Genomic DNA, 25,403 nt, shown 5'->3' with positions numbered 1-25,403 from the left:
CCTACAGGCCTCACCTGGCTCTGGTTAAGTGTCTGGAGTCAGATGAGACACACACACACACAGTTAATACTTACATAACCCCGAACCTAAACCTAACCGTAAAAATGTATCTTCAGCTTAAATTTAATCATTTATGTTATGGGGTCTGGTTGTCTGAAGACAAGCCCCCATTAGGTGACTGTGTAAATAGATTTAGGTCCCCACAACATGAGTAATACCTGGAGCACTCACACACATAGTTACTACTTGCAAAACCCTAACCTTAAACTAAACCTAAACCGAACCTAACTCTAACCTTGAAATATGTATTCGTCTGAAAATGTAATAATTTACGTTGGGGCTGTTTTTGTGGCACCATAAGGAACACAGGTCCCCATAATGGGACTGTGTAAACAGATTTAGGTCCTTACAACATGAGTAATACCTGGACCACACCCACAACCACACACACACACACACACACACACACACACACACACACCATCCTTTAAGGCTCCTGAGGTTGAATTGTTATTCCTGCAAAAGACAGTTTTGGACTGGAGTATTTCCCCCTGTTCTGAGGTATGAGAGGGAGGGTGTAAGAAGGAGAGAGAGAGAGAGACTGAGGGAGAGAGAGATAAATTGCAGACGTCCACGTCGGAACAGTTTCATTCAACAGGTCTGATCATGGAGCTCAGAGGAGTGTGCGTGCTGCTGGGAGTTCTTCTGCTGGTGAACTGCTCGCTGCAGCAGAGGAAGAAGCCGGTGAAAAAAGGTAGATTCTTCAGAGCCTATTCTTCAGAGCCTATGAAGCCTATGAAGCTTGTTATGGGCTGGTTGAGATTCTGCTGTCAAATTGAATTTTCTTGATTTTCCTTTTACTCTATGAGGTGTTTTTTATGCACAACTGATATGAATGTTCTTGTGTCTCTGCTGCTGTTGGACTCAGAAGCAACAAATGATTCTGCCATCGAGAAGCTGCAGAAACAGATCAACGACATTTTCGAGGAGCTCAACCACCTGAAGGAGCAACAGGCCCTGCAGACAGGTACACGGAGACATGAAGGTCCTGATGAATACTAACAGTGGTGTTAGTCTGATCGATAACCAAGGTGGACTCCTAATCAGGCAAAGTGCACAACTGCATGAAAATCAGTAATGCTTAACATGTGCAATTTCTTTTAATAGGCAGAGGCATAAGTGGATTAGAGCCTATATTCATTTAAACTGTCATAGCATAGTGTTTTTAGCAGTTAGCATAAGTAAATATCAACATAATGTATCTGCTGGTGCAGCAGCGCTTCACACCTGGCCTTTTTAAAAACCTGCAGACATATTGCAATCCAGTGGACCAACCTGGGAAAGTTCCTGTATATTAGTTTCATTTATTCATTATTATCATTTAACCTATTTTATTCCAACTGCATGTGTCACATGACTGTTTTGGTCCAATCATGACTGTGTGATCACATCTGTTCTAAAAGTTAAGTTATACTAATTAGCTCAAGGTGGATAATAATAATGTCGAGATTACAGATTGTGGGCACATTCAAGTCATAAAAAAGAGACATGGTTTAAATTGTTAAATCCTTTAATATCATGACATGAGCTACATCAATAACACCACAGATATTTTTCCAAGTTGTATCCAACAGACTGAGCTCTGCTTCTTTTCAAAATAAAGACAGATGGGATACATGTGTAGCGTTTGAACCACATCTCTTAATGTGGAAGACAGATGGCAAACCTTGGTCTGCTCTCCAGGGCAGAACACTAAATTATATCCAGCAGAAAACAGAGCACTAGTATCATCGCTAGAGAAAAAATTAAAGGTGACACTGAATCACAGTTTATTTTTACATGACTTTCTTGTATGTCCCTCTTTAGTCTGTTTGAAAGGCATAAAGTTCCATGGCAAGTGTTTCTTAGCTGACCCCGTGAAGAAGGGCTATCACACCGCCAGCGAAGACTGCAACGCCATGGGCGGAGTCCTCGGCACGCCCACATCCAGCGACGAGAACGACCAGCTCAGAGATTACGTCCGCCAAAGCATCGGCCCGGACGAGCAGATCTGGCTGGGCGTCAACGACATGATCACCGAGGGCACCTGGATGGACCAGACCGCCTCCAGCATCACATACAAAAACTGGGACACCTCCAACTCCCGGTCCCCTCAGCCGGATGGCGGCAAGTCCCAGAACTGTGCCAGCCTGTCCGGGGCCGCCCGTGGGAAGTGGTCTGACGAGAACTGTCGTGACGAGAAGGCGTCTGTCTGCCAGTTCAACATTGTTTGAACACATTTATCGCATCAGTGACTCCGCATGCTCATAGCTGCTTTGTCTGTGTACTCTTGCTGCAACGCCACTTTGCCTGCTACTTTTAAAAGTTTAAAGGAGTTTTTAAGCCAGTGGTTCTCAGCTGGTTTTTCACCTGAAACCAAATTCAAATGGAAAAAAGTCATGAAGTGGTTATTTCTCACAAAATAGACCCGGTGATGTGTAATTTGCAGCTTTCTCCGTGGCCACAGTAAAACCAAGGAAACCCAAAAAGTTCAGTCGAGAGTAAGAAAGAAATTATGGGACATTGTCTTATTTCCAAGGCATCAGTAATTTTGCATCTTCTATCATTTGTTTAAAAAGAATATGTACACAAATTTTATTTCCTCCAATTATATAAAAACATAAGCAGGCTGTTAGATGTCCATGATTCAAAATACAAATGTTCCAGCAATAAGAGTTGTGTGAAGGTGCTGGCACCTTTCACAGTCATAAAAAACTGGGTGTAACTTCACTTTTCCACATCTCTATTACAAAACGCTCCTCAACTCACTGGTAGAGAACCGCTGGTTTAAACTCAGGCCTCCCTTCACAAATAATAACTACTGTAGTTTCCCGACAAGACGCACATGGAGCCAGAATAATATATAAGACGCATAAAGAAAACAAACACCTTAATTGAGAATTCTTTTAAGATTATTTCAGCTTGCTAGTTTTTGTAGTCTCCTATAATGTCAAGCCTGATATAAGCTGAAGAAAACAATCAATAAAATACAAAAGAATGTTCCTCTATTGTCACTTTGTGTTTTCTTGTCGAGTTTTTATATGAGAGGATATGAAGCAAATATGAAGCTGCAGCCAACAACCAGGCGACAGTTTCCTCTGCTTTAGTTTTCCACTTGGCAGAAACACTGGAAACAGCTCTGTGCAATGGTCACGTCTGCTGAGTAGAAAACTCACAAATTAACATGATGAATCTGGTTCGGTTGATTCAAACAAAAAACTGTGTGTGAACTGCAAAGAGCTTGAGATACAGGAGTTATTGTGAACCCTTCACTGGTTGCCTGGCATTTGGTACCAGCCTGGAGAAAATCAGAAACCATCTTGGAGAAAAATATTTATGACATGCACTTTTTAAATTGGGTCCATGTCCCATCCACTGACAGGGAGGAGGCAGGATTCATAATCTATGCTGCAGACAGCCACCAGGGGGTGATCAAGACACTTTATGGAGAGCTGATATGTCGTCCATCTTTATATGCATGCTATGATGTGACCATAGGGGGGCGCTCCTGTTGACCCCTGATGTTGTTATTCAGTCTTAAATGAGGAAGTGAGGAAATAATAAATTCTTAATAATTACTAGATTATTATTCAAAGTGTCAGGAGCAGCTCGACAAAGGACCTGCAGAATAAAAGTGTTTAATTTCAACGACGTGTGCCTGAAAACTGAACAAAATCAAATCTATTTAAATGGAGTCAGGTACTTCACCGCTCCTTCACTTATTCGAAGACTGAATAATAATTGTACAGAATTATCCCCTGCAGAATATGATTTAACACTGAATACGTCGCACCCTAAAGTCTCAAAGGCTCAGAACTGAAAGACAAACGCAGACTCTTCACACTTACAGCTACGAGAAATGTGATGCAACTATGTGAACATGGCGTCTGGGTGTGTTGTTTCCAGTGAAACACTTCTTCTCCACAGTAAACACTGGCTGCAGCTCTGCAGTCGTCTCTTCCACACCCTCCTTCCACCTGTTGTTCATGGCTGGAGTTCCTGTGGTTGAAATTGTTCTCAGTGTCCAGAAGTGTGATGGCTCCCATTACCCCCAAGAAGAGAAGTGCTTCCCCAACAAGCTATTTAGCAAGAATTTATTGCAAAAGAAACAGCAGTATTTACAAGTAAAGACAAAAATATTTAAAAGAGACTATCAAACATTATAAAAAAACACATTTAGAAACACATTCCTGCTCCTGAGTCCACGTCACATGGGCTGTGTATCAATTCAGGGGCTGCATCCTCCTCCTTGGTGGGCCGAACCAAAATGAAAGGTCTGCTTTGAAAAAAATGAAGCGACAATGAGTCCTGCGAAGGATTCACCCACTGGAGGCTTTGCTTCTCAGGGATGGAAGGCTGCATTGGGAGGAGCCTCTGCAATGGGACAGCCTCGTCACACTGCTTGGACGCAATCCGCCTTCAAGTGCAGCCTCCGAAGGATGCGGCCCCCGACTGGAGACACAGCTACAGTCAGAGATTTAATAAAACTAAACAAATCAAACTTTAAAAGGAACAGTTTGACATTTTGCGAAATATAAGTGTTTCGCTTTCCTGCTGAAAATTCGGAGAACATCGATATTACCCTCATGATGAACAAGTCGCTGCACGGAGTAAAAGTAAACGAGATATAAAAAGGTGCTGGTGGGTGAGTGAGTTCAAGTAGAACCAGTCAAGCTGTTGTCCTGTTTCCAGCCTTTATGCTAAGCTAAGCTAAGCTAGTACTAGTCATATTTACTTCACAGACATGAGGTTGGAATCCGTGCTCTTGCCGAACTCTGCAGGAAAGCAAAAGTATCTCCCAAAATGTTGTTCTTCAAAGAAGACGATCACAGCTTCTGCTCCTGAAGCTTAAGAAATTAACCGACGAAGACGACGAGCGTCACATTAAAAACGTAAATCGAGCTCGGGTCCACTGTGTGTGATGGAGACATGGACATTCACATCAGCACAGGCCAGAGGTACGGAGTAACAGCCGTCCATCACCCAGCGCCAGTTGTGACCCACTACAAGGAATCCTCAAGTATCGACGGCTCCGGCTCCAGGTCAACAGCAGAGAGCCGGATGGTGTTCATGTCCCCGGTGCTCTTGAACGTGTACAGCTCGTTGTCCACCATCCTGCGGTCCTGGAAGCCGAGGCTGTCCTCCCGGGTGATGGGGGTGCGCGGACGGGACGGGATGAAAGACTCGGAGGGGTCCAGGAACGTCTTGTACTGGTCCATCTGGGGCTCGGGATCCGGTTCATTGATTACCGGCAGCTGTCCATCACTGGGGCCCGTAAAGGTCTGATAGGAGTCCACCGGCATCCCGTTGAAGTGGTCCTGCATGCTGTCGGCGTAGCTGGTGTCGCCCAGGAGATGTCCGTAAATCATCGACTCGTCGATGGAGGCGTAGACGTGGGACTCGTTGTCAGAGCGGTTTTTGGTGAAATGACGGTCACCCGGGCGGAAGACATTCCCCTTGGCGATGTAGATGGAGGATTCTTTGTTCATTCTTTGTTGTTTCTTTTTCCTGTTTTGAAAAGATGATGCAGAGCAGAATCGATGAGAGAGAGCTTGAGAATGCTGCCAGAATACAAATAAATATCATTTTATCTAAGACAGCGTCGACCTGCTTAGAAACAAGGACCCAGTCTTCATCAGACTTAAGAATAAAGACTCAAAACTGACAAAATGTAGTAAAATATCTAATAAAATATAATATGTCAACAATTGATCAAAGAAAGCTTATTAAAAGAAAGACGATTATAATCTGGATAAAATGGAAACAAACAAACAAATGAAAACTTGACTGAAGTGGAAATTCCACTGTTGAGAGACGAGGTTCGTCAGTGAAAACAAATAATAATTCATCATCAACAAACTCATCATAGTCAATGATAATGAGCTTCAAAAGTGCTTAAAAGTCAAAGTGGAGGATTCGTTCATTTATTTTGTACTTGTGCGCAGAATGGGATTTCTAATAGTTTGTTAAATACGGACCCACATATTATAAAACTTACTAAATCTGACCACGTCAGAAATCATTACCCTCTGAACCCTCTGGTTTTTGACCACTACTTTCTTCACAGCAAACATTTCCACTCATATTTTCCTGTCCTCGGTTTGTTTTTATCTTTATTCCCCTTTTCTAACTCTGTGAAGCGGCCTCAGGTACCTCGGTAGACGCTGAATAAATCAAAGTTGTTGATATTATAATTTTTTATAATTCTGGTGTACTCACTTTGTGACGACACAGACCACAGCCAGCACTATCAGCACAAGCAAAAGGGCTCCTGCTATCCCGAGGAGGATGGCCAGCAGATCTGTGGCGGGATTAAGAAAAACATTATTTGTTTAGTTTTTAAAGTAAGTATTTTTTTTAGAAAGCACTACAAAGGCTGAGACTAGTGCTTTCTTACTGGTCTTCTTCTGCAGGACGATTTTGGTGACTGCAGCAAAGTGTCCCTCCTCCGGTATGCAGTTGGACATGTTGAGATAGAAACTCTGCGGCACCAGCAGCTTGTCCTCCGCCTGCTCGTCCTCCCTGCGGCTCATGATCTCCTCCTCGTAGCCCAGCATCTTCACCGTCATGGCGGTGTGCCGGTCGAGGCACTTGGGCTGGCTGACGTTGACAAACTGCAAGTGCGCCTGGTACTGGCTCGGCAGGGTGACGATCCAGGACATGGTGGAGGACGGCTTCATACCCTGGGGCCAGTTGGGGGTGGCCAGCAGGGTGGGAGTGTTCGGCTTAGGGCTGATTCTGTAAATAAAGGTCTCTGAAAGAAGAGCGGAAACATGCTGAGTCTCAGAAGTGTGAGTCGCTGCTGGTCAATACATTCAGAGTGTGTCTCCAGCATTTGCAGTGCAACAGTGCCCCTGAGTGGAATTTCAAAGTAAAACAGATAGAACATATTTTCCACGGCTTATTCCAGATCAAAATGACGGCACATTACAACCAATTTTATTTTCATTATAGATTCATCTGCTTATTATTTGCTCAAAAGTATTTGCATGTACTACATTTTAGTTTGACCTGAAGTCCCAAACCCACAGGTATTTTTTAAACAAGTAAAATAATCATTAGCTACAGCACATTCCTCGTTTTACCTGGGATCTCCTGACTGAAGCTGACGTTCGGAAAAGGCCCCCTGAACATGCTGAAGTCTTTGGCCGTAGCCGTGATGGAGACGTTGGCGTTCGCCTGGATTTTCTGGATGATTCCAGTAAAGCAGAAATCTCCGAGCGAATACCCGTCCCTCTCTGCCACGTTAAATAAGACTTGCCCATTACACCTCTGGGCCGGCAGGGACTGCTGGAAGCCCCCCTTGGGCGACACCAGGTTCACTGTGCCGTCCTGAGGGACGTCGATGTGCCAGGTGAAGCTGTGGAGGGGCATCGGTAGACAGGAAACCAGTTTGGGCAAACCGAGGCGAATCGAAGAGCACGACGACACATTCTCGCAGCCTGTTTTAAAAGAGATTGAGAATATTAGGGTTTTCAATGTAAAGGATCAGTTTAGGCAACAAATACAAGGATGAACCATTCTTAAAAAAAATCGTCTAGCTATATATAAAGAAATAATAAGAATTGTACCGATGACTTCACTGGCAGTCAGGCGCACTTCTTCATTGGGACAGTCGAGGAAGGACAGACTGGCCTTTGTGCCTGCAGCCACGTTTATCTTCTTTTCAACCTTGGAGCCGATGCTCATCTCACAGTACGGATCAGAACCAACTTTCTCTATCTGCAGGGACACTCGTCGACTGGTCAGATCCACGGTGCACAGAACTGAGAGGGAAACGCAGCACAGACGACATTCATCAACATCATGTCTCAAGACAGTTTTATCATAGATCCTACAACATCTAAAATGTGGAATCGCCTTTTGTAAAATGCACCATTAGAAATTCACATACACATCCCTTCCTAATTATGGCTCATTGAATGGAACATTTAGTCTGTTTGGATCTACTCAGTGAAACAAAGTTATATTGTTATTGAAAAAGTGACTTTGGGTAACCAGCATGCATTTAGGTAACCAGCTTACAGACAGTGAAAGAAGCAGCTGGAAGAAGGAAGTGGTAACTTTACAGAGTGATGCATCGTCGTATTTAAAATGATTAAATAATCCAAAGTTCGATCAAAACTGAAAACACAATAAGTAAGACACGAGTTCACAATAAGGTTGGAGGTCAAGGTCGAAATCAGATTTTTGTATTTGTGGATTTAAAGTGACATGGTTGCTACAGTGCATGTAAACATGTTCTTAAACGTACGATAGCGGTCACACTGGGAGAATTTGATCCCGAATTTCTAACACTGTCTAAATTGAACCCCGGCCGTCTATGGTCGCTCAAGATCCACATCAAATGACCACATTTCTGTTTTTACCACATCCAGCTGTGAAGTTTGAACACCGTACCTGGATGACCACTCCTCATCACAGAAACTGTGTAGTTCAGGGTGAGTCCTTGCAGCGTCTGGTTGGTTTGACAGTTCTTCAGCACCATGTTGAAGTTGCCCTGCTGATGCGCCGGCTGAGCGTCCGTCAGAGTCAGCGTCTTCCCCTTCTTGTCCTCTTTCTTGTACTCCACCTCCACTTTTTTGCTGAGACACTCCGGTGCCGTGTGGTTCCGAAAATGCACGGTGTAGTTGTGCATGCCGGGCACCGTGAAGTTCCACTGCATCTGCTGGTCATCGGGGAAATTAGCGGGATAGTTGGCTGCCATGAAGTCTGTGTCTGATACACCTCGTGGTAGATTGACCTTCATTATGGCAGTCACTGGAGGGAAACAAGGAGACAATGTGATGGTTAGAAACACGCACATATACGGTTTATCTCTTACGCTTTGACATGCAACTATATGGTATTTACAGCCTGTAAAGAAAAATAGTAAAAGTAAAAATATCAGTAATAATAATTAAGAGAAGCAATGATTGCTGAGATTGAAAGGGTCTTGATGTCAAGACTAAATAAAAAAGGCATTTATCTGGAGAGGAAACATGTGATTTTGTTGACAATATTGTTTAAAGTTTATATAAGAAGTGATGATCTTTACGTGGCCAGCTGAGATTTGATGGTGTGTCGGACTAGCAGAAGAAAAGGGCAGCTGGGTTTCATAAGATGATGTTTGATGTGCTGTCGAAGTGTTTTTATTATTTTGTCCACCCCATTTGTATCAATGACAATAGGGTAAATAACAGGACATTACAAAGAAGTATATACAAAGCTATAACTGATGTTTATAGTTCTAATTGTTACTATACGATTTCTATATTCTAAAGGGGTGTCTTCCAATCCATTGTGCGATGGACCAAATGTTTATCGTGACCAAAAACTCGCCAACTTACTGTTGGTCTCTGGTCCAACTCTGAGTTTGAAGTCAACAGGGTCGAGCTTCGTGTCCCCGGCCACCTCCAGAGACACTCGGCCCTTGTAGCGAGCCAGGATGGTGGTCACAGTTCCCCCTTTGCAAAAGGTCCCAACGGTTGTCACCCCACGCAGGTACGTGATAAGAGTGTACGTGTGACCGTCCGGACACGCCTCCTTGTTGGGAATCTGTCGCATTCCCGTCTCCGGGAAGTCCAGTTGAAAAGCCCGAGTGGCGACGACTTTCATGTCCCAGGTGAAGGTGCGGTTGAAGTCGGGGAACAGCGACGACTCGGCCTGGACGATGTCACCGGAGCAGGACGTCTCTGTGCAGTCTGGGGATCATAGAGTTAGAGGAAGAGACGGGGATTCAGGTTTTCAAAGAGTTTTGTGTCGACAGAGACTCAAATTGCTGCGTTGTCAAGGCATAAAAATTAGTATAAAAACCAAACCATTTTCATTTTTATTGTTAACTAGACTGAAAACTTGTAACAAACTCACTTAGTTTGGGGGTTTGTGCAGGAAAAACATCATCAAGAACATTACGTGCTTATTCTTTTAATTATGAGGACTTTGAAAATGTTTTAAATGGAAGGTAAACTTTAAAATCCAGAGAATCTCCAGAAAAAATACATACATTGACGGTCATAACAAGATGGCTCTGATATTTCGGTCTTCGTTGATTTCATTGTTTTAAAAAAAATATTCATTCCACTGTATTTCTCCGCTGGTTGGATGAGAGTTATACTTGTGTTTAAAGACCACAGTATATTACAGACTTGTCTATTTTTAATTTGTCGATCATACATTTTGCAAAGTGGCCGAGAAGCACTTGTGAGAATCCCAATGAAACATATTTTTTTGAACAACATAAATATCCATAATGGCCATAATCTGATATTCGTACCAATTTCTCTGTTGATCTCCACCCTGAACACATCCTGAGGGCGAGGACAGGTAAACTCCACGGACGTGTTGCGAGGGTCTACGATTCTCAGATGCCTCGGGTTGCATTTCTGCTCAGGAGCCTTGTCCACACACACGCTGCAGTCGGGCTCGTCTGACACCCTGGTGATGAGGATGATGGTTTTGGGGTCAGGGGTCACGGACATTATTCTGCTGCCTGAAGAGAAACACGATAAGAAACTGATCACACCCAAGAGCCCAGACATTCTGAGAACAATGGCTTCTCAAGTAAAATGAGAAATTTTGTATCAAAATACTACACTTCACTTTAATGTTTCACGTCAGTATAAGGCTTCTCTGTAACTTCACATTTTTTCTCTCAAGTTGATCACTGGCTTTGTAAAATAAACTAAAACTAGTCTATAAGTTTTAGCATTTGGTTACCCAACAGTGACTGTAAGAGATTTACACAACTTAATTAAAAATTATATCAATATGATTAATGAACCATATTTGTGATATAATTATGTAAAAGACATTTTTACATTTTTAGTTTGATAAAATAACACTTATAGCTCATTCTCTTTCTTTCTTGTCTGAACCATAGACTAATAATTCAGTATAATAGTATTGTACATAAAGTAGTGGTAGTGTAGTAGTGTAGTGGTAAAGTACCTTGAGATACAGTATGTTGTGATTTGGCACTATTCAAATAAATTGAATGGGTGTGTGTGTGTGTGTGTGTGTGTGTGTGTGTGTGTGTGTGTGTGTGTGTGTGTGTGTGTGTGTGTGTGTGTGTGTGTGTGTGTGTGTGTGTGTGTGTGTGTGTGTGTGTGTGCAAAGATCTGGAAAAGCCTCTTGCCTCTTGGTGTTGCTTTAACACTGAAAACCTTCTGCTCCACTTCTCCTTCTTTGGGCACCTCGACCGTCACCGTCGTGGCTCCGAGCAGATCCAGGTGAGACACCGTCCCGCCCCTGCAGAAGCTTTGATCTTTGATGCTTCCGTCACCTTTGGTTGTACTCACAGAGTACTGGTAGCCATCTTTACAGCTTTCTGCTCCGGAAATCGCCTTCAGTCCAGCACCGGTGAAATCCAAAGATATCACGGTTCTCTCTGGGACTTTGATGTCCCACGTTATGGATCTTTTGAAATCCACGAAGAGGCTGGGATCCACGTCTCCTGCCGCAGGAGCGCAGGACGTCTGTGTGCATTCTGAGTCAAGAAACAGAGAGAAAATGGTTGACACTTTTCTTTTCTCACATTTTACAAAACCAGAATTTTTTAAATCAAGAAGATAATTGGCAGATTAGGTAATAATTAAAGGAATCTTAGGTTGCATCCCCAAAAAAAAAAAATCACAAATAAATGTATTGAGCTAATAAATACATACATATATTCCTACAATTTCTATTTCTGTATTTCCACATTTCAGATTTTATTTGTTTCAATATTTGTATATTTCTGTATATAACAGAAAATACAGAAATGAAATTAAAATTTTGAATTTATAGTAGAACTAGTAGAAATTGAGTAAACAGTGTTGTATACATATGAATGATCAATATTTATTTATTCAATTACAGATTTAAGTTGTAATTTATTTACATTGCAATACATTATTATATTATTGTTGTTTATTATAATAATCTAGGAATTAATTTATCTAACTTTTATATATTTTTTACTAATTGACCATATTATAAATTTATATATTTATTGATAAGTAAGTTATGTCTTTGTCTTCCATACATGTACAGTTATTTTACGAGCATCAAGCCCATTTTTTGCTGGCAGATGAAATAAATTGTATAACGTGTCCAAAGCTCTCACCTATCTTCTTCTCCATCTTCACACTGTACATTTCCTGGGGTTTGGGGCAGCTGAACTCCAGCGAGAGTTTGTCCACGTTGGTCAGCGTCTTCTCTGTCGGGCTGCAGTTCGGAGCAGAACCATCAACGGTGCAAACTTCACACTCCGGTTCGCCCGGATCCCGGCTGACGACGGCAGTGGTGCTGGGATCGACGCTCACGACCATCGTTCGGCCCTCTGGAGGAGGAGGAGGAGGAGGAGGAGGACAAAGTGTGAGCTAATTTCAAAAGGGATTTCCTACAGCGGGCTGAATACACCATTAGAAACGTATCGAAAAAGTTTGGAGCTACAGTATATTTAGTGATGTGTGTGTATGTGTGGTGCACATAACCACAATTCGTTCATGTTTAGCGGCAAATATTAAGTGACCATTATATCTTGGGTACGTTTGAACAGCTCCAACTAAAAACATCATTGTAATAAAATAAAGAGTGTGTATTAAGTAAACGTTTCTTACTTAACGGTCCAGCAGACGCCTGAAACACAGATTCCACCTGAGCCTTTGGTTGAACTGTCAGAGACACGACGGCTTCACTGGGCAGATCCAGACGAGTCACCGATCCGCCTCGACAGTACTGAGTCTGACTCTTGCTGTCTGTTTTGGACGTGGCCACCAAGTACTGAAATCCATCAGTGCACGGTTGGGACGTCTCCTTCAGTCCATCCCCGAGGATGTTCAGACTCACCACCGTCTTCTCGGGGGCCTTCAGCTCCCAGATGAAGATTCTGCTGAACTCTGTGAGGATGGGTTGAGTTTCTACCGTCGCTGGGCTGCAGGCGTCTTTAGTACATTCTGGATTACAATTAAAGTCAAGGAAAAGTATCACAGGTTGGTTTGAGGATTAAATATTCTATAACTTATGATTTGATGAGGCGTCATTTCTGTATATTTCAAATTAAAAACACTCACCGATGGCCCGGGTTACCGTGACAGTGTAAGACTGCTCTATCGGCTGCGAGCAGTTGAACAGCAGCTTGACCTCCTCCTCGGGTACCAGAGTGAAAGAGGGGTGGCAGGAAGTCTCTGTGTCATTCACTCCGCTGACCGTGCACACGGCACACTGATCCAGAGGCAGCTCGGTGGACACCGTCACCGACGAGCCATTGCCGGACCGGACCACCGTCTGCAGGCACTCTGAGGACACAGGTCAGACGGTGAAAGAAATTAAAAACATATTAACAAAGTAAAATGAGAGAAAGGATCTTTATGACCAGTGTCGTCCTGTTTCAGCTGCACAGTAGAATGTCTGAGTGCATGCTTCGACAGATTCTCGTGTTTAGACATCAGTCTTTTTGGATATTGCACAATCATACACTCCAACAGGCTCATTACACTATCTCATAAAAATATCATTCAAATTAGCTGAATGACCTGCAGAGCTGAATCTGAGAGGACTAACTGTTAAGTCATTAAAGTATCGTGATGATATCTTATATCAGAGAGGAGGAAGGAACCAGAGAAGCGAGTTCACACAAAGCAGATGTTAATCTAAGGTACAGCATCAGTTCGAGAAGGACAAAAGGAACCAAACACACACAGTCTGATGCTTGAGTAAACACAGAGGTCCCAGACACACCTATCCTCATGTACTGTGGTGACGGACCAGAGCCAATTAATGAGATTCTCATTGTTGTCATATATATATGTTGTCATATGAACTCAGATTAATGACAGGAGCTCAAGCAGAGCGTGAAACTCATTACTAACTTTCTGTGATATCACATTATCCTGTGCTGACCACAAACTTCTGTTGATATGGAGCCTGATCCGTTTACACTGTCATATCAAAGTATTTCCTGTGAAACTAGACTGATACACCAACAACTCAATGCACATAGATGTTAATCAGTTTTCAAAGTATTTGTCGGCTGGAAAGAACCAAAAATTGCAGAACAGACATTTTAAAAGTAGGTTTAAGGTCATTTAAGTTCATCGCCCAGTTAATATTTTAATCATAAAATAAATAGCAATCAATAATCAATAGCCTAGTTATCATGGTCACAGTTAAAAACTAACTGACGGGCTCTGATTCAATGTTATCCACATGTTCTTTTTCTGTATATGTCTATATATGTAGTTGCTCTGGCCATATATATTATTTTATATATCATTAGAGGAGGTCATCCTGTGGCTCGGGAAACACAAACACACATTTTATGACATTTTCTGAACCAAGTAACTAATCGATTAATCAAGAAAACACTCGACAGACTAATCGATCATGAAAATAATGGTTGATCGCAGCCCTAATGTTAACGATGCTTAATGATCTCTTAATATATACAAAAAATTAGGAACAACATGAATATATAAACCTGCATACACATTTGCTTAGCAAATAGGCTTGAGTACAAACACACTGGCTGTATTACAGACCTGCACAGCTACAAGCACACAAACAAAAAAACCTACATACCAACATAAACAAATCTACTTCCTCTCATTGTTCTGTATTTCATCACTGAGATTAATGTTCCACAGACCGGTCACATAATCTTCTACAAGTCTTTCCTCTATTACGGCTGTGTGGATTATTACCTGATGGGACTGTAGACGTCACAGTCTACAGGATGTAAATCAAATTTATAACCTAAAGGACTCCACGGTGTGAGCTTCAGGCCACTTTGCATTCATCTAAATGTCTCTGCAGTTTGGAGTCACTCACAGACGAGTGTGTGTTAAGATATGAGAAACCGTCCGCCTGACATTGTGAAAGCTCGAAAGCAGCACAGAACAAATCTGCAGCATTTACAGGGAACGTGTGCTGACGTTCTTCTCGACGTGACAGCAAACAGTCAGTGTTTTGGGGACATCACAGAGTTCAGAAGGATCATATTTAACACCAATAGAGAACATTTGCACAGATGTTTATGGCTCCACCAGGCTGCTGGGAACAGAAATGGATGAAGTCATGGGGAGAACAAAGCAGCAGAGCTTAATAATATGATTCAGAGCTCAGCAGCAGATTGCTTGGTCAATCATTAATGACGCTGTGATGAATTCATGCCTCCAGGAAGCTCCATAAATGCCTCATAAACAGTTTGAAAATGGAGGTCTAGAAGTCAAGGCTCGGGCTGATGAAATGTGCTGCAGTCATTTCTCATCTCCCCTGTCAATCAATCAATCAATCACATGTAATGGTGCCTCTGCTGCGCGTTCACACCCACACAGCTACACCCACACAGTTCCCCACGAGTGCATCTCTGCGTTCTCCCACACCTGAGCACGTCTGAACCCAACGAACAGAGGATCACAGCTCGACCCATTTGGCACAATGTTGTCAAGAGAAGTCCGGGATGTTTCCTGAGGATGTTTTCCTACTTTTATTCTGACATTTTAAACTCAAACAAGCAACGAAGCTTCACCAAACATTAGAGGAACATCTGCTTGTTGCCCGAGAGGGAATATTTCCCTGCGTTTTCTCACCTGAGGACCCGAACACTGTCCAAACCAAAAGTCCCAGCAACGCGCGCGTCTCACGGAGCCGCATCTTCTCCTGACAGAAATGAGGATCTTCCTCCTGTTTTTTAAAAAAGAGAATCCAAACGGTGTAAAAATAATAAAAGCAAAACCAAAAGCAGCTCTTTTAAGTCTCAAACACTCCGCTGCATTTCAATCCACAACAGCAGCGACGGGGTTGACAGCAGCCACTTCCTGTTCCACATTACCTGTGCGCAACGGCGCGACGGAGGGCGTGGACCTTATAGGTGGTTTACGGTTACCTGTCCAAACTTGACGAGTGTGGAGGATCAGGTCCTGCCGAGGTGCCCCTGAGCCTGCAGGACTAACACACACACACACACACACTCACAGAATATGGACTTGTGGGGTAAAGAGGAGTCCTTGTGTGACTGTGCGCCACAATGACTGCCCTATTTAGGACCCAAACATGCCAAGGATTGTTGGCATGGGGCTGAGTATCCCCAAAAGGAGGCAGAGGAGGGTGTGGAAACTGAGCTTAAAGCAGAAGTGTATCTGTGTGTGACTACGTTAAGGTTATTGTATTATTTGCACCATTAAAAACATAAATACATATATATATAATTTGTCCTTTAAGACCCAGACATGCCAGGGATTGTTGGCATGGGGCTGTGTGTCCCCACAATGAGGCAGGAGAGGGTGTGGTAACACAGCTCCAAGCAGAAGTTTCTCTCTAACTTAAGTTTACAGTGTTATATGCATGATTAAAACCCAAATAAATGATGTGGAGATAAAAAGCAGAGAATAAGGTTAAATCCAATATCACAAGTTTACTGTTAATGTTAAAAATCTCAGGTTGTGTCACGCTGGCAGGAAGTTCTCTGCTTTTGAAAAATGATGATGACAATATTTGTGATTGTGTGTGTGTTTGTGTTTGATCGCAGACTTCGTGAATAACACTCCTGTGAAGAAGAGGCTCCCTCCTGCCTCCACACGCCTCATGACACAAGACATTCCTGCTCAGAAACATACCTGAGGGCACGACCACTTACAAACACCCACATGTGCTCACTTTTTTTAAAACACTTATTTGCTCTTCGTCACAAATTACACAATCAACACAATGTTTAAAACGACAAACGGCCAAAACCCAGATTAACCTCAGTTTAACCCCGTGTAGCCTCAGTTCAACTTTAAGGTGTTCTCATCTAAATCTTAAATTTAAGCCACGAAACATAAAAAGAAGAAAAAAAGTTAGAATTCTCTCATTTGTCTTAATCTTTGTATTTGTATAAAAGCTCTTTAATCCCCCAAACAAACACAAACACACACACATACACACACTCACACACACACACTCACACACCTTTACGGTCACACAGTGGTGACACAGAGAGGTTTTGGCTGAACCAGTCTGGCAGCATGCAGAGTGGCTGTTGTGGTGAAGTTAGACGGCTTCACACACTGTGTCTCAACAAAGGAGCTCAGTGGAGAATCGGCAGCTGTCACACATCCCCCCCCTCCCCTCCCACGTTACTGTCGGTCCACGAAGGCCAAACATTTGCCGCCGAGAGGTCACGACAAGTTTTAAAACCGATACGGCACTTTTAACCCTGAGCTGTCCATGTATTATACGTCGCTTTTGTATTATTTTAAACTGGGTTGTGATAGGTTGAAGTGGAAAGGTGTAAGAATGTGAAAGTCAGGCGTCGCTTAATGCCTTCCTCATTCCTTATAAAGAAAAATATGGGACATACAGTATATAAAAGCAGGGCTAATGTAAAATTAGCGGAGGAATTTAGACTAGAAAAAAACAGACTCTATGAATTGTTCGGTTACATCATCCCCGCTCTCTTGGCACAGTCGGTTAACACAAATACCAACATGACTGATATCTGGGCGGGTCTGGTTTTTAGGTCAGGAGGTACTGCAGCTGTGAAACGAGGAACAGTCCAGGTGAGGGCAGCAAATATACATAAACTGGATCAGCAGCATTTTTATTAGAATAATAAACATAAAGGTAAAATATAATTTATGGCCTCGAGAAGTTTCTAAATGTAGATTTGAGTGAAGCACAGCAGCAGCAGCCGCAGTCGTCCGCTCACCGCTAATGATTCAACAGCTTCTGGACCCTGATCGAAATGAAAAGTTCAGCAGTGAGGCTCAATCAAAGTCCAGTGTGTTTTTTACAGTATAACATTCACTGGAGCAGGAAATGGTTTGGAAAAAAGCAGAAAAACCTACAGCAGCCAGTTACTCATTTAGTTTCACTTTACATGCTGACCTCCAGATGTTAAAAATGCAGGTGTGATTCACTGTCACTCATTTCAGAAACATTATCTCATATCCCGTCACCTATTATCAGTCTTTTGAAAATGAGTTCAAAGTTTTATTTTACATCATTTGTCATCATTTGCGGAGAGTAAATAAGTGACAAGACGATGACAATAACCTTAATAAGAAACTGCCCAGGATTTCTACGCAGGTTCCACGTGTGAACCAAGTGAAATATATCGGTTGACGCCTGCTCGGCCTCGGAGGAGTCAGAGCGTCTGAAGACTCGTCGCCCCACTTGAGACCAAAAGCACCGAACACCCATAAACTGAGATGGGAGCTCCCCTTACAGCTGTCACATAAAATTAGACCCCCACACAGTCATACTGCAGCCTCCAGCAGGACAGGACAGCTGAGGCAAATCCTGCAGGAGATGGACCCCAGCTACAGAACCAGTCTTTACTTTGGTAAGGCAGAAATATACTGGATATTTCAACCCTCTGTAGGTTGAAGACAGATCATTGATCAGCACGTGTGTGTGAGTGTGTTGTCAGTTTGTTTCCAGTGAATGAAGTGGACCATAGTAATCATGTTGTTGTGTGTCTTTCTTTTTGTCGTGTTTTTGTGTACAGGAAGTTGTACAAGATGCAGTAAAGCAGTGTACGGAGCAGGGAGAGGCTGCCGGGCGATGGGACATTTATTCCACGACACATGTTTCACCTGCAGCGTTTGCAGTGAGTCCTCTCAGTGTCTGATCTTACACTTACCAAAAAAACTGTAACTTTGAATATTCACAACTAAAAATACAAGAATGTTTTTATTGATAATCTGCTTCATCGGAGAGCGGTTTCATCAAGTTGGCTCAGAAAAGCCGGGTTTGTTGTGAAAAGCTTGTCTCAAATAAACTTAAAAACTGAACCAGGATCAGTCATTTTCCTGCATGTGACACTGAGTCATTTTCCTCAAAGGTTTTGTGGAGATAATGTGAACAAAGACATGTTTGTTTTCAAGACATTCAGACTTTTGATAAACATTTTCACTTTTGATGCTTTTATGTTTATTGTCTAGACCCTTCCACAGCTGAAATATCAGTAAATGTTGAATTCTCCAGGTTTACAAAATTAAACATCATTCAAGATCAACTATTAAAACTACTGATAGAATGTAACGTTAAATGTGTCACAGTATATTTAGTGTTTAAAGTGATTTGTCAGATATCAAATGTCACATTACGGGAAATGAGAGATTTCCCTGCATTCAGCTTCTTCCCTGTGCTTTGTTCCATGTTCAGGTAAAAAGCTGAGTGGCCAACCATTCTACACAGTGTCGGGAGGAATCTACTGTGAAAATGACTTTTTGGTGAGTACCTACTTTTTAATCATGGCTGTAAAGTTGGTTATTAAGTGACAATTTGAATCCACGTTTAGAAAAACTTCAGCAAATCTACAAATATTGTTATTTACCGTAGTACTCAGGAGTTCATCCGGCCCCAGAGGTGTGTAACAGCTGTGGGTCTTTAATCATGGATAATATGGTAAGTTGGATTTTATTCACTACAGTTTGTGTGAGTGCACGTGACAGTGAGTAAAAGAAGAGCTCGTCTTGCACGCTCAGGTCCTGCAGGCCCGTGGGAGGTCCTACCATCCGTCCTGCTTCCGCTGCGTGGTCTGCAGCCGGAGCCTGGAGGGTCAGCCCTTCTCTGTGGACGCAGACAGCCGGGTTTACTGTGTCAGCGACTACCACAGGTGACCTTCTTACCCTGGCTCTACACAATGGGCCCCAAGCCTTTGATTCACACTCCAAAGAAGAGATTTTTATCAAAAGCCTGTCAGACGAGATACGTCACACCCACAAGTGACCTCACTTCTCAGTTTCTGTCACTTTATATTGAGACTCCTCTGTGGTTTCAGGCTCCGGGCCCCCTGCTGTGCCGCCTGCAGAACACCGATACTGCCAACTGAGGTGAGCTGCAGCTACATTCAAATTCATACATTTGTGCCTTTGTTTGATAAATGGAAGATTTAAAAAAAAAAAAATTCACATATTAACTTTTGGACAGTTTTTAAAAACAGTTTCCCTCCATGTGTTGTGTTTTATTTCAGGGGTCTACAGAGTCTGTAAGAGTGGTGTCACTAAGCAGAAGTTACCATGTCGAGTGTTACAGTGGTGACGTGAGCCTCATCTAAGGACAGAATCCGGCTGACGCACATCTCCCTGCTGCTCTTTGTTTGTACATGTATATAGTTTATTTATGAGTTCATTCCTCAGTAAGTGGTTACACCATTTGTGGTCTGCAATAAAAAATCCCCAGAAAAAAGACCCAAACTCTTGTGTGCACTTTATTTCTTTATCTATCTATCTATCTATCTATCTATCTATCGATCTATCTATCTATCTATATTCACATTGTTTATAAGATGTTGTCTGTAACTAAATGTGATCTTTTCTGACACCTTGTGGTCAAACACTGTTGCTTGTTTTTCCTATTTAAATACAAATAATGCACAACTCTACTTCTACAGATCTATAAATCAAATTCTTTGACTCGACTGTATCAGTGTTAGGTCGATAAAGCTGAAATAGCTGTGCACACATTACATGGCGGCGGTTCTGCAGATGGAGTCACACACGTTCTGCTCCTCGACACTAAATAACGACGCTTAGATCAAAGTGGGACAGGAAAGTTTTAGCTCAGGCTTTATTTGATGTTTAAATTAGTTTTCAACATTTGAATGAACTCAGAAATATTGACAGATCAGACCAATCACAAGGAAATACATCTTCATCCGAGTCTAATATTGTCTATCATTGATTCTACTCAGTAAAATACATTATTTCAGTTTATAATTTATATTTTAGGTGTATATTTTAGTTTGATACTCTAGTTTAATTTCATATATTTTATTGAATCGTTGATGATTATAAATTAATCATGTATCATCAGAAACAACTCCCTGTAGCGCCACCGTGTGTCGGTAAGTGGTACTGCCTCCAGCTCCCGGAAGAAACCGGGTGAAGTGTGCAAATGAAGACTCCTGGATTGAAATGGCGTCACTCACGGGTCGCGGCTGCTTCCTCGGCGCAGTGTCGCTGCTGAACTTCGGGTTTGTCTTCATCTCCGCCGCAGACTTCATCCGCTTCGTGTCGTTCCGGGCGATTTACCACAACATCACCGGAGAGACGAGCCTGTGTCAAGGTAACACTCACCGAGCCGGAGCGCAGCACGAGGCTTCCGGTGCTTCCGCTGCTTCCGCTGCTGCTGTTGTTGACTACAAAGTTAAAGCTTCAGGATTTTAACAACAACATGATTCATAACGAAGTAGAACAAGAGTCTAAATAACTTCTGACTTCCTTGATGTTGATATAGGGATCGCCGGCAGATGGCAGCACCGCCCGGCTAGCTCAGTCGGTAGAGCATGAGACTCTTAATCTCAGGGTCGTGGGTTCGAGCCCCACGTTGGGCGCTTACACTTTTCATTTTCCAGTTCAGCGCCAGTGCTTAAATTCCAACTGTTTACTTTTTGCGTTGGTTGCTGACGTAGTTTAATATTTATATTGGAGTAGTTTGAGTTTGTTTCAGCACTTTATCTGATAGCGTGTGTCATTTACTGGGATTTATCTGTTTACCCGTGGAATAGCAAATAGTATCATCCTCATGGAATAAGTTTATAAGTTTATAAGAGTATATCAGATTTGTTAGGACAGATCAGAAAGTGTTGATTCCTGCAGCCACAAACATTTCACTCACACGACATCACCGAGGTCTCTAAAGTAATAATATCCCAACATCATTATAAGTTTTTTTTGTAGTTTGACCACCAGCTGTTCAACGGCAAATAACATAACACAACAACAAACCATAAAACACTATGGTCACAAAAAAACTAAACACAAGACCAGCTAACAACAACGATTTGTTTTGTTGTCCCTCAGTGGAAACACAAACACTTTCCAAAGATCTCAGGGAAATTACATCAATTGTTTGATTTGATTTAATTTAACTCAAATTGAATTTAATTAAATTCAACGATTTTATTTGGACAAAATGTTCATTTGTGTTGCAGTGACAATTGGTCTTTGATGTAAATCCATTTAGAACATTGTGTAAATTCTGTCACACGTTTGATGCCTGAGTGCCTGTGAACAGTAGTGGTGTGTTCTCAGTGGCTCCGTGGATGACCGCGTGTTATCAGGCCATGAATGGAATGTACACAACTCTACAGTGTTATGAGAAAACGATTAAACAGTTCAAATAAAGTAGGTTTCTACTGTATGTGTTATTTAAACTAACTAATGTTCAGTTCTGTTCCCTCCTCCTCTTGTTCCCGTCGTTTGCCTGAACCTCAGACTCCATCCCGTGGGCGGAGGCGCTGCAGGACGGCTCCGTCCTCTGGTCCCTGGTTGTGGACGTGGGGCTGCTGGCTCTCTTCACCACCCAGCACAGTCTGCTGGCCTGGGCGCCCGTCAAACAGGCTCTCCAGTCGGTGCTGGGGGCCCTGAACCGGACGGCATACTGTTTCACCACCGCACTGGCCCTGCAGGTACAGCAACACACACTCTCATAGCCTCAGTATGTAAATGCTGTTGTGTTTATATAATATATAACAATAAAAAAGGATATGTTTGTTATATGGGACAAACAGAAAGAAAAAAAATCATGTCACGATTTTATAATTATTGTATTATCAATACACATTTCAATGCAAATACTTAAATTCATCACACATAGCACCACATAAGCTTTAAATATATTTATTTCCCCCTTTGTTAGATCCTGATGAGGTACTGGCAGCCAGTGACTGGCGCCCCCTGTCTGTGGTCGGTGCGTCATGCACCCTGGAGTATCTGGTTCCCTCTGCTCTGCTTCACTCTGCACTTCCTCTGCTGGGCGATCATCTGCAGCATCCTCATGATCTTTGATTACCCAGAACTGTTGGGCATCAAGCAGGTACCCAGGGACTCAAACTACCATCTTTGTTGTTAAGGTGTGTGGTGTGCATGTTAACGACACCACACCTTTGAGTTGTGTGTATATATACGACTCATCTCTGGTTACAGGAAGGTTTTATTTTATCTAACCCACACATTTCAATTAATTCAACGGCAAACTCAAAAATCCACATCATTCGACAAACAGGATTAATGTCCTCATTTTAATTAAAAACAGCAACATGAGATATTTATAAAACAGATGTAATTAAGTGTAACAGTGTAATCTGTGGCAATGAAAACCTCTCAAATGTAAATAGAGATTTATTCCTGGTGCTGTTGCTCAAACTCATTTCGGTTCCACTGTCTCACCCTCTCCTCTCTCTCTCTCTCAGGTGTACTACGAGTGTCTCGGTTTGGGAGACCCTCTCTCCTACAAGTCCACCCGCGCCCAGCGCTTCCTGGCTCACCTCCGCCACCCGGTGTGCCTGGAGCTGGGTGTCGTGCTGTGGTTCCTGCCGGCCTTGTCCCTGGACCGGCTCCTGCTGGCGGGGACTCTGTCGACCTACCTGGCCCTGGCACACTCTCTGGACAAACAGGATTTAGCCTACCTCTGCGTCCAGATTAGGAGCAAGATGCAGCTCCTTGCCGAGCCACAGCGCGGCATCACCGACACCACTGACACCACCGACACCACCGACAGCTACAGCAAGGAGAAGTGAAGCAAAGGTGTGACTGCTGAGGTGTGACGCTGACTGCTGTCTTAATACTAACCAAAAGTATTTTTGTAAAACTGACTTCAGCAGAGACTGTGATCCTCTGTAAGCCTGAAATCTGCTGTGCTGAATAAGAACATAAAAAAAACGTAACCTTACTTTACATTATCTTTTCAACATTTTCTTTTTAATGGTTTCAGACAGGGAACGTTGTATAACAAACACCTCCTCTACTACTGATGATGATCAGGTCTCTGAAGGTTGGCCACTATTACTGTTACATTTCTGAGCCAACTCAATTTAATGGTTATATTTTTTATAAATAAATTTATCTTCACGTTCAATTTTATAAGAAAGAATTAATTTAAAGTGGATATGTTATGTCATGTATCGTATAGCCACACTAATACCAGATTTTTTGGGCTGATACTGAATTGTAGTAGTAATTAGTACAAGTAATATATCTACATTTGCCTTTACATTAAAACAATATGTAGTATTAAATATTAAACAAAAACTAGATGTATGTAGATTTATCTTTAAATTGTCACCAAGATGCATAATAAAAAATAAACACTTAAAGTTGAAGCTGAAATATTTTTGCAATGAATATGAACATTGAATGTCATTATCAGAGTATAGTTTTATATGCTGTTAAATACCATGTGCCAAGTAGGTTTATTTTACTGTATTTTTCAGTACACTGATTTTGAATTTTAATTGTCCTTGGAAGAGAATGTAAAATTGAGATTTCACACTGGCAAAACGAACCTATAGCTATAATGGAAACAACAATTTCTCAGATTGTGAATGTATTTGCTGTATTTTTTATGTCGTGGGTGCGTCTGTGGTAACGTCAGAATAAGCCACTGGAAATTTAACTACTCGTGTTTTCATGTATTTCTCTTATTTCCCAGTTCATGTTACGTGAAGTAACATCCTTGGTTTCATATGTATTGTGCTGTATATACATATGTATAAAGTTTCATTATTTTCAAGACAATGTTGAATAAATGTAATAAGCGGTATAACGTAGGTGGGTGGCATTTTCCTTTCTTGTTTAAATGTATGTGTTCGTAATCTTATCTGGTCTGTAACTTATTTGTAATAGTCACACAAGTTTAAATTTGGTTTATTTCCACTGTTATATAACCTCTTTTTAACACATACTTTAAAACAGCAGAGAGTCATTGATCCTGTCTATTGATCTGCATCAAAAAATACACAACAGAAATAATACAAACAGAATAAAAATATTGCTATACTTTGGGTTGGCAGTTTAATAAGTACAGCGAGCTCAAATTAAAACAGTCAGTTATAATAAAAGTCCTGCAATAGATCCGACCCACTGGAAGTCTATAATGTGCAGTCTATACAATGCAGGAAAATCTAACAGCAGCAGAAAGTGTTCAAAAGACAGGAGACACCCAAAATGTAGATTAGTTAATATTCCTGAGCTGCTACAACATTAAACACCATTTAGACGTCATGTTTGTGTAATAATCAACAAATTGCATCATATTCAATAATAGAATAGAGTATTTTTGATTTCTTTAATGAAATGAAATGCACTGAATTCAGATTTTGCAAACTCAACTTGTAACCAGACACTTTTCACCGTGTGGTGTTATACTTGTATTTAAGTAAAGGATGTAACAACCTTCTTCTAACACGTGTTGACAGGAATCAAACAATCAGGACTAAACTCAGTGTAACAGCACAACATGAGTGTTTTTAGTGTTGCTTCAGGTAAACTCCTGCACCTCCCACTCACACAGCCTGCATGGTTCACAGCCACACCTCCTCCACCTCCCTCCACCTCCTCCTCCTCTTCCAATTAGCCCCCGCAGGACGGAGGGATGAGACGGGGGAGGACAGGAGGAGGGTGGGGGGGGGTTGG

At 42.1% G+C, this 25,403-nt stretch overlaps 4 protein-coding genes, 1 long non-coding RNA gene and 1 other non-coding gene across 7 annotated transcripts; 4 read left to right on the top strand and 2 right to left on the bottom strand.

Annotated features, from left to right (window-relative positions):
* The first annotated feature begins 547 nt into the window (after positions 1–547).
* LOC118125237 (tetranectin) lies at positions 548–3,042 on the top strand. Its single transcript, XM_035183654.2, has 3 exons — positions 548–754; positions 929–1,027; positions 1,867–3,042. Exons 1-3 carry the CDS (start codon positions 667–669, stop codon positions 2,271–2,273), a joined length of 594 nt encoding a protein of 197 aa, XP_035039545.1. The 5' UTR covers positions 548–666; the 3' UTR covers positions 2,274–3,042.
* A 1,074-nt stretch (positions 3,043–4,116) lies between these two features.
* Positions 4,117–16,067, bottom strand: cdcp1b (CUB domain containing protein 1b). Of its 2 annotated transcripts, none has more exons than XM_035183458.2 (14): positions 15,833–16,067; positions 15,591–15,684; positions 13,074–13,298; positions 12,621–12,956; positions 12,125–12,340; positions 11,156–11,506; positions 10,295–10,510; positions 9,369–9,722; positions 8,440–8,799; positions 7,611–7,805; positions 7,125–7,481; positions 6,437–6,793; positions 6,259–6,340; positions 4,117–5,547 (listed from the first exon to the last, which is right to left on the bottom strand). In XM_035183458.2, exons 2-14 carry the CDS (start codon positions 15,652–15,654, stop codon positions 5,043–5,045), a joined length of 3,618 nt encoding a protein of 1,205 aa, XP_035039349.2. In that variant the 5' UTR covers positions 15,655–15,684; positions 15,833–16,067; the 3' UTR covers positions 4,117–5,042. The 2 variants fall into 2 exon arrangements, with proteins under 2 accessions (XP_035039349.2, XP_047200217.1); XM_047344261.1 differs by having other exon boundaries at positions 15,887–16,067.
* A 2,100-nt stretch (positions 16,068–18,167) lies between these two features.
* Positions 18,168–20,178, top strand: limd1b (LIM domains containing 1b). The gene is made up of 7 exons (XM_035183051.1): positions 18,168–18,325; positions 18,491–18,592; positions 19,150–19,217; positions 19,327–19,392; positions 19,473–19,603; positions 19,769–19,820; positions 19,961–20,178. Exons 1-7 carry the CDS (start codon positions 18,292–18,294, stop codon positions 20,042–20,044), a joined length of 537 nt encoding a protein of 178 aa, XP_035038942.1. The 5' UTR covers positions 18,168–18,291; the 3' UTR covers positions 20,045–20,178.
* Positions 20,179–20,819: 641 nt separating this feature from the next.
* On the top strand, positions 20,820–24,531 carry nrm (nurim). The gene is made up of 4 exons (XM_035183726.2): positions 20,820–21,054; positions 22,206–22,399; positions 22,630–22,806; positions 23,183–24,531. The coding sequence occupies exons 1-4, from the start codon at positions 20,904–20,906 to the stop codon at positions 23,507–23,509; spliced, it is 849 nt and encodes a 282-aa protein (XP_035039617.1). The 5' UTR covers positions 20,820–20,903; the 3' UTR covers positions 23,510–24,531.
* On the top strand, positions 21,250–21,322 carry trnak-cuu. The gene has a single exon. It is a non-coding gene; the product is annotated as a tRNA-Lys (tRNA).
* LOC118125282 lies at positions 21,523–23,416 on the bottom strand. Its single transcript, XR_004698813.2, has 2 exons — positions 23,258–23,416; positions 21,523–22,393 (listed from the first exon to the last, which is right to left on the bottom strand). It is a non-coding gene; the product is annotated as an uncharacterized LOC118125282 (long non-coding RNA).
* Positions 24,532–25,403: the final 872 nt, after the last annotated feature.

This window comes from Hippoglossus stenolepis, chromosome 17, assembly GCF_022539355.2.
Source record: "Hippoglossus stenolepis isolate QCI-W04-F060 chromosome 17, HSTE1.2, whole genome shotgun sequence".
Classification (NCBI taxonomy): Eukaryota; Metazoa; Chordata; class Actinopteri; order Pleuronectiformes; family Pleuronectidae; genus Hippoglossus; species Hippoglossus stenolepis.
The sequence above is the reverse complement of the archived record's forward strand: the minus strand, read 5'-3'. Positions and strand labels throughout refer to the sequence as shown.

What these genes read in the sequence shown, in the direction of transcription:
- LOC118125237 (XM_035183654.2), top strand. Translation starts at nt 667, where the DNA reads ATGGAGCTCAGAGGAGTGTGCGTGCTGCTGGGAGTTCTTCTGCTGGTG. An exon ending in GAAGAAGCCGGTGAAAAAAG is followed by an intron (nt 755 to 928) that starts GTAGATTCTTCA and finishes TGTTGGACTCAG; the next exon opens with AAGCAACAAATGATTCTGCC. An exon ending in GCAACAGGCCCTGCAGACAG is followed by an intron (nt 1,028 to 1,866) that starts GTACACGGAGAC and finishes GTCCCTCTTTAG; the next exon opens with TCTGTTTGAAAGGCATAAAG.
- cdcp1b (XM_035183458.2), bottom strand. Translation starts at nt 15,654, where the DNA reads ATGCGGCTCCGTGAGACGCGCGCGTTGCTGGGACTTTTGGTTTGGACA. An exon ending in CACGGTAACCCGGGCCATCG is followed by an intron (nt 12,957 to 13,073) that starts GTGAGTGTTTTT and finishes ATTGTAATCCAG; the next exon opens with AATGTACTAAAGACGCCTGC. An exon ending in AGTTGGACCAGAGACCAACA is followed by an intron (nt 8,800 to 9,368) that starts GTAAGTTGGCGA and finishes GTTTCCCTCCAG; the next exon opens with TGACTGCCATAATGAAGGTC.
- limd1b (XM_035183051.1), top strand. Translation starts at nt 18,292, where the DNA reads ATGGACCCCAGCTACAGAACCAGTCTTTACTTTG. An exon ending in ACTGTGAAAATGACTTTTTG is followed by an intron (nt 19,218 to 19,326) that starts GTGAGTACCTAC and finishes TATTTACCGTAG; the next exon opens with TACTCAGGAGTTCATCCGGC. An exon ending in CTTTAATCATGGATAATATG is followed by an intron (nt 19,393 to 19,472) that starts GTAAGTTGGATT and finishes TTGCACGCTCAG; the next exon opens with GTCCTGCAGGCCCGTGGGAG.
- nrm (XM_035183726.2), top strand. Translation starts at nt 20,904, where the DNA reads ATGGCGTCACTCACGGGTCGCGGCTGCTTCCTCGGCGCAGTGTCGCTG. An exon ending in AGAGACGAGCCTGTGTCAAG is followed by an intron (nt 21,055 to 22,205) that starts GTAACACTCACC and finishes CCTGAACCTCAG; the next exon opens with ACTCCATCCCGTGGGCGGAG. An exon ending in AACTGTTGGGCATCAAGCAG is followed by an intron (nt 22,807 to 23,182) that starts GTACCCAGGGAC and finishes TCTCTCTCTCAG; the next exon opens with GTGTACTACGAGTGTCTCGG.